Below are 8163 nucleotides of genomic sequence, written 5' to 3' on the forward strand. Positions count from 1 at the left end.
TATCCTTAACCCCAATTTAACCTTTGCGCTTATCCTTCCTCTAATTGTAACCATAATTCCAACCCTAATTGTAACCCTTTCCCTAATCCAACCCTAACTGTAATTCTAAACCCAACAATAGTTCCAACCTCAGCCCAAATTCAACTCTAATCCCAATCTTCTCTCAAAAAAACCCATTCTCCCCACCAGAGCAATTTTACCTCCCAGTTGGAGTGGTCTAGCAGGGCCCACTTGGTTGGCAGTGTGAGTCTGGACCATGGGCCTCCTGCAGCCAGCCTGCCTTGGCCCACTTGGGTTAACAACATTGGGGTGGGAGCAGAATCATATCAAGAATGTTATCTTCTCAAATCTAAGCCCTACAGGCGGCGTGGACACTGGTGAGAATTGCTCTATAGTGGCAAAAACTCAGAATGCTGGTTCACCAATTTGGCCTTCTTAATGAGTTTAAATACAATTGTACGAAATTGTTCTGATTTCTATTTCCTAGGCTTGGATTTAGTGGTTTTTTAATTCATCATCTAAATGTATGCAAAGTATCCACTCCAGCCCAGAATCCAATAAATTTTATGAAGACCGTGATTTTGTTTTTTCTTAAGGGGACTGTAATTTTTGTGGGAGGGCTTCCCACCACCTTCTACTCACACTGACTATCTGGGCATGGGCCCAGCTAAAGATTCAAATGAGGCATGAAAGAGCATTAGTGAAATTCATGGGAACAAGGAGCAATTTTTATAGAGCAGGGGAAAAGCAATAAATGGTCTCAATTCTATATGATTCGACAATTTTTTTGGGGGAGAGATAGAGTCTCATTTTCTTGCCCAGGCTACCTAGCTCACAGCAATCTCAAACTCCTGGGCTCAAGCAATCCTCCCACATTGGCCTCCTACACTGCTGGGATTGCAGTTGAGCCACTGCATCCAGCTGACAAATGTTTTTTCAAAACACGCAGCACACTGGGATTGGTACTGCAGGAAACTGAACGTAGGGAAGATTGTTACCATGGGTGGGGCGTGGGAAACACGGGGAGGAGCAACACTGACATCCAAACTTCTCGCTCCACTGCTCTCAGCTTCCATGTTACAGCATCACGGAGAACGACCACCTTCCTGTATGAGTCATGGTCCCACAGGCAACAGAGAGACATTCCGTAGGTATTTTAAAGAGCATTAATGAAGAGGTAAGAGCAGGGAAAGGCAACTAAGCAGGAATACTGAGGCACCCAGGGACCAGCATCACTGAGAATCATCCCCAATCCTGGGCCTGGAGGCGGGAGAGCAGGGAATGGTGTTCTGAGCATCTGCTTAGATCTGGGTGGAAAAAGAGGTAACTCTCGATAGGGCTGTAGTCCTGTAGGGATGCAGGAGCTGAGGATGGGATAAGTGGGGAAGACATTCTGGGCCTCCCCCTCCCGCCAGCGATGTTTTAGAAATGGTTTGTACTGGTTCATGAAGGCTGATTGTATGCAGCTCTTCTCAGTGCCCAAGTCACATTAGTAGTTTGAAATCTTTCATAGAGGGAGCATTTACACCACAGAAATGGGTAGATGCTACAAGTCAAGACAGTTTTCCCCAGAGAGCTGGCTGATAAACATTCACCAGCACACCACTGCCTCCCACACTCTCATTTCTTCCTGCCTGCTCTTGGCGGACTGACGGGAAGTCAGAGGGGAGGGAAGGGGAGCTTGGGTGGAAGTCGTTATGAGTTATCCCCTAGGGGCATCCAGCGGGCTCAGAGGGAGAGGCTGAAAAGGAAGAATAACCAGCACACCCCAGTGTCACTTTTTATCTCCTTGCCCTGCTTTAATTTTCTTTTTGGAACTTATCACTTCCTGCTCTATTGCAGAGTTAATTGTTTACCATCTATCTCTCTTACTAGAATGGAAATTCCATGTCTCTGGCACTTGGAGCAGTGCCTGACAGCTAGCCGATGCTCAGTAACCTTTGTTGAATGAAAGAGTACATGGCAGAACTTTTTGAGTGGCTTACGAGAGCTGGAAGTGCTGTGTTACAAAGAGGGGCGATTCCAAGCAGCGTGGAGTATGAGGTGCCTGTCGAACACTCAGAGAGAAACGTCCAGCTCACAGTTGGAAATGCAGAGATTGGCACTGCAGATGCAAACTTGAGACACCAGGCTGCTGGATATGGCGGGAAGATTGTGAGAGAGGGGACAGATGCCAAAGACAGAGCCTTGGAGAATTCCTACATCCAGGAGGAAAAGGAGAAAAGAGAACCAAGGTGGCAGGGAGAGAAGGCCCAGCCAGAGAAGCATTAGAATGAGGATGAGATCTGGAATCTCAGGGAAAGGAGATTAGTGACTGGGAATTGGCATTTAGGCAGCACTTGGCTCATGTTTGTGCTGAATGAGGGTGTGATGAAGCTTGAGAAGTGGCCACTGGATGGACAATGAGGACTGATTTATGACCAGTATAAGGACATTTTGGTTAAATGGTGGGGTCAGAGGCAGGATTCTAGTGACTGAGGACTGAATCAACTACTTTAAAATTTAATTATAGGGCGGCTCCGTGGCTCAAAGGAGTAGGGCGCCGGCCCCATATGCCAGAGGTGGTGGGTTCAAACCCAGCCCCGGCCAAAAAACAGAAAAAAAAAAATTAATTATAATGTTACAACATGGCTCGGCACCTGTGGCTCAAGCAGCTAAGGTGCCAGCCACATATACCTGACCTGGCGGGTTCAAATCCAGCCCAGGCCCACCAAACAGCAATAACGGCTGTAACCAAAAAATAGTCAGGCATTGTGGTGGGTGCCTGTAGTCCCAGCTACTTGGGAGGCAGAGGCAGGAGAATCCCTTGAGTCCAGGAGTTGGAGGTTGCTGTGAGCTGTGATGCCACAGCACTCTACCCAGGGTGACAGCTTGAGTCTCTGTCTCAAAAAAAAAAAAAAATGCTACAACATGGATGAACCTTGGGAAATACTCTGCTAAGTGAAGCCAGTCACACAAGATCACACGTAGTTTGGCTTCGTTTATATGACATTTCCAGAGCAGGCAAATCTAAAGAGACAGAAAGTACATTAGTGGGTGCTGAGAGCTGGGTGGCTTGGGAGGGAATGGAGAATGACCGCTAATGGGCGAAGGGTTTCTTATTGGGGTGATGAAAATGTCCTAAAATTGATGGTGGGGATGGTTGTACAACTCTGTGAATATACTAAAAACCAGTTAAAATGGGTGAATTGTGTGATATGTTAATCTCATTAAGGCTGTTATTAAAAATTAATTATGAGGCTCGGTTCCCATAGCACTGTGGTTACCGTGCCAGCCGCATACACCAAGGCTGGTGGGTTTGAACTCAGCCTGGGCCAGCTAAACAACAATGACAACTACAACAATAAATAGCCGGGTGTTGTGGCGGGCACCTGTAGTCCCAGCTACTTGGGAGGCTGAGGCAAGAGACTCACTTACGTCCAAGACTTTGAGGTTGCTGTGAGCTGTGACCCCATGGCATTCTACCAAGGGTGACATAGTGAGACTCTGTCTCAAAAAAAATTAATTACGAAATACTTTGTCTATGCAAATACATACTTTGTATTTAATCTACTCTAAAGCACCACCGTCAGAAGCATCATAATTTTATGTAACACAAAAAAGATAACATTTTACCATATGAACCAAGGCTATCTTTTTTCTTATCACACTTTGAGATAAATCCCTGTGCCTTAGAATCAATGAAATGTTTCGTAGCATACATATGTGGCAATGAACTAGACAAATGTAAAAGAATTAGCACCTAGTACACCAATGGAACGTACCATGAATACGGTTGCTCTTTCAGTCCTACCCCCTCCCTTCTCCTGTGGTGACCACCATCCTGGTTTGTTTTTTTAAAATGTGATACAATATACATAACATAAAATTCACCATTTCTACCATTTTTTCAGGTTTGTTTTTTTATTTGCATTAAAAATTGTGCATCACAATAATGAAAATCATTTGAACAACAACAACAACAAAAATAGCACTCTGATTAAAGCACATCTTACAGCCTGCGAGGTTTTACTCTAGATTTTACGGTCATCCCACCCAGCTTCTTCCTTCACCAACATGGTAGTTCTTTTTCTTCCTTGCCAGCTAGATAGGCGATGGTAGAAGCAGGCGCGGCCTTCGTTGTCCGTAGTTCCTGATACTTTGATGTGAGAGGGGCAGTACAGTTATTTAAACATGACCCAACCTCTTCGTATCTTATAAGGTTAAACAGGTAAAGGAAGTAAAGTAAGAAAGCAGTGCCTGTGGAATGTACAAGCAACGCACCTGCTTGCTTCCCCTGTTTGATTGTCTCTGGGGAAGGCAGTGGATTTTTCTCTTGCCTTTCTGTCTTTTTCAATTTCAATTTAATGAATTTCTCCATCTCAGCCTTACCGGGTTTGTCAGTCATGGCTACAGAGGAAGCAGAGTGAGGTGCAAGAGCAAAAAGGGTGTGACTTGTGCAGGGCTCCCTCGGAGCGTCCGTTTACATTGTTGGGCAACTGTCACCGTCACCCATCTCCAGAACTTTCTCATCTTCCCAAACTGAAACTCAGTGCTCGTTAGATAATAACTCAGGTTCCTCCTCCCTTCCTCCAGCCCCTGGTAAACACAGTTCTGTCTCTATGAATTTCATTACTCTGGGAAGGGAATCATCCAGTACCTGCATTTGTCCTTCTGTGTCTGCTTTATTTCACTGAGCATAAAATCTTCACCATGGTTCAGCCACGTTCAGCATGTGTCAGAACATCCTTCCCTTTTAAGGCTGAAGAATATTTCATCTGAATATGTGTAACACATTATCCATTCATATGACAATGGCCTTGATCTTGCCTCCACCTTTTGGCTATTACGAACATGAGTGTGCAAATATGTGTTTCAGTCTCTGCTTTCTTTTTTTCTTTCTTTCTTTTTTTGAGACAGAGTTTCCCTCTGTCGCCCTGGCTAGAGTGCAGTGGTGTCATCATAACTCACTGCAACCCCAAACTCCTGGGCTCAAGTGATGCTCTTTTCTCAGCCTCCTAAGTAGTTAGGACTACATGTACACACCACTATGCCCAGCTAATTTTTCTATACTTTGAGAGACAGGGTCTGGCTCTTGTTCAGGCTGGTCTGTAACTCTTGGTTTTTAAGAGATCCTCCCACCTCAGCCTCCTGGAATGTTACCAGCCACTGTTAACCTGAATGGTCATTTCATGCAGGTGCTGCTGGTCAGGCCCTAACAAGGCTGGATGAGCCCACCGGCTGACATCTGGGGATTGTTTATTCATTTTCAAGACCTGATGTTATAGATAAGTTGGGGAACTGGACTCCATGGTACCGGTCAAGGAGCCAGGGCAGTCTGTGCACCCAGTAAAGAAGGGACTAAATATAAATTTATTCTAGAGTAAAAATGCTTTGAAGATATAACCACATTAAGATGGGAACATGTTGTGTAACTTTGTAACCTATGAGGAGGATGCTGTTTAACATATACTACCACGATTAATAACATTGCTGATGTTTACTCTTACTGTGAGAATAAAAGTAACAAAGGGAAAGAGTTTTTTGGGAGATATCCCTGCTATACTCTGGAATTGCTGGCTTTTCTATGAATAAAAGTGAAACCATTGATTTCTCATCCCTTTTCTCTGTTGATTGGCTTGGGTGACAAGTGGCCAGACTCCTTGGTCCCGCAACAGAAGTACTAGGATTATAAGTCTGAGCCACCATGTCCAGTTCTTTCCTTTTTTTTTTTTTTTAATTTTTTTTATTAAATCATAACTGTATACAATGATATGATTATGGGGCATCATACACTCACTTCATAAACCAGTCCAGTTCTTTCAATTCTGTTATGTATATATGTACACTCAACATGTAATTGCTAGATCAAATGGAATTCTATGTTTTTTTTTTTGTAGAGACAGAGTCTCACTTTATGGCCCTCTGTAGAGTGCTGTGGCCTCACACAGCTCACAGCAACCTCCAACTCCTGGGCTTAAGCGATTCTCTTGCCTCAGCCTCCCGAGCAGCTGGGACTACAGGCGCCCGCCACAATGCCCGGCTGGGGCATTTTGTTGCAGTTTGGCTGGGGCCGGGTTTGAACCCGCCACCCTCGCTTGGTATATGGGGCTGGCACCTTAACGACTGAGTCACAGGTGCCACCCGGAATTCTATGTTTAATATTTTAAGGAACTGACATACAGTTTTCTGCTGTGGCTGCACAATTTTACATTCCCACCAGCAATGTACAAGGGTTCCAATTTCTCCATTTCCTCACCCATACTTTTATTTTCTCTGTGCGTCTTTTCAAAATAATAGCCATTCTAATGGGTATGGCCACCATGCTGATTTTTAATGTACAGTTCCTTTGTTTTTCCTTTTTTTATTTACTTATTATTTTTTGAGTCAGGGTCTCACTCTGTCACTCTGGTTAGAGTGCAGTGGAGTGATCATAGCTTACTGCAACCTCAAACTCCTGGGCTCAAATGATTCTCCTGCCTCAACCTTCCAAGTACCTGGGACTATAGGCTCTTGCCACAACTCCTGGCTAGTATTTTTTTATTTTTTATAAAGATGGGGTCTTGTTCTTGCTCAGGCTGGTGTTTAACTCCCAGCCTCAAGCAATCCTCCTGCCTTGGCCTTCTAGGATTATGGCTGAGAGGAACCAAACCCAGCTCCTTTTCCTTATCATCAAACTTTTTAAACTTAATTTTAATTTTTTTTAGAATCACCTTGCTCCATATATCAGCAAACTTCTTAGTCTTACTTCCTCAGAAGCTCTCTCCATCCCTTCAAACTAGGTTAAGCCCCAGGCAATCCTCTCTGGGAGACCTTTTGGAATTGGCCATCCTGTTTGTAATTCCCCATGGGAACAGCATGCCCTCAGCAAGTGTCAGCCCCACAGGGCAGGGGCTTGTCCAACCATCCTGTTCATTATCATTTTCTGCACCCAGCAGATGCTCAGTGAGTATTTGTTAAATTGATTTATTGAAATAAAGGTCCAAAACTTGCAAGATCAAACAATGTATTATTTAAAGTAACATATTTAGTAACACTAGAAAAAAAAAGACACCCTTAAACCCCTGTGATCCTGGCACTCTGGGATTACTTAAAGCCCGTTCAAGATCTGCGTGAGCAAGGGCAAGACCCTGTTTCTACAAAAAATAGAAAAATTAGCTAGGTGTGGGGGCATAGACCTGTAATCCCAGCCAGGTACTTGGGAGGTTGGGGCAGGAGGATCATTTGAACCCAGGCGTTTGAGGTTGCAGTGAGCTATGATCACTCCATTGCACTCTAGCCAGGGTGACAGAGTGAGACCCTGACTTTAAAAATAATAATAAGTAAATAAAAAAGAAGGAAAAACAAAGGAACTGTACATTAAAAATCAGCATGGTGGGGCGGTGCCTGTGGCTCAGTGGGTAGGGTGCTGGCCCCGTATACCCCCCACTGAGGGTGGCGGGTTCGAACTGGGCCCCGGCCAAACTGCAACAAAAAAATAGCCGGGAGTTGTGGCAGGCACCTGTAGTCCCAGCTACTAGGGAGGCTGAGGCAAGAGAATTGCTTAAGCCCAGGAATTAGAGGTTGCTGCGAGCTGTGACGCCATGGCATTCTACCGAGGGTGATAAGTGAGACTCTGTCTCTTAAAAAAAAATAAGCAAAAAAAAAAAAAAAAAAATTATTTTAAATAGTAAAACTTAAAAAAAAAAAAATCAGCATGGTGGCCATACCCATTAGGATGGCTATTATTTCGAAAAGATACACAGAGAAAATAAAAGTATGGGTGAGGATATGGAGAAATTGGAACCCTTGTGCATTGCTGGTAGAAACGTAAAATTGTGCAACCACAGCAGAAAACTGTATGTCAGTTCCTTAAAATATTAAACATAGAATTACATTTGATCTAGCAATTCCATGTGGGTATACATTTATTCCTAAAAGAATTGAAAGAGCCGTGCATGGTGGCTTAAACCTATAATCCTAGTACTTCAGGAGGCTGAGGTGGATGAATCACCTGAATCTAAGAATTCAAGACCAGTCTGATCACAAGCCAGACCCTGTTTCTACACAGAGTAGAAAAATTTACCTGGTGTTATGGCAAGTGCCTGTAGTCCCAGCTACTTGGGAGGCTGAGGCAGAAGGATTGCTTGAGCCCAGGAGTTTCAGATTGCAGTGAGCTATAATGAGACTCCTGCACTCTAGCCC

The 8163-nt window shown here is 44.2% G+C and overlaps 1 protein-coding gene across 1 annotated transcript; it reads right to left on the reverse strand.

The window, feature by feature from the left end:
* Positions 1-4013: 4013 nt before the first annotated feature.
* Positions 4014-4387, reverse strand: LOC128596372 (thymosin beta-4-like). Its single transcript, XM_053606032.1, has 2 exons — positions 4264-4387; positions 4014-4138 (listed from the first exon to the last, which is right to left on the reverse strand). Exons 1-2 carry the CDS (start codon positions 4385-4387, stop codon positions 4014-4016), a joined length of 249 nt encoding a protein of 82 aa, XP_053462007.1.
* Between the last annotated feature and the right edge of the window lie 3776 nt (positions 4388-8163).

This window comes from Nycticebus coucang, chromosome 10 (genome assembly GCF_027406575.1).
Source record: "Nycticebus coucang isolate mNycCou1 chromosome 10, mNycCou1.pri, whole genome shotgun sequence".
NCBI classification, from domain to species: domain Eukaryota; kingdom Metazoa; phylum Chordata; class Mammalia; order Primates; family Lorisidae; genus Nycticebus; species Nycticebus coucang.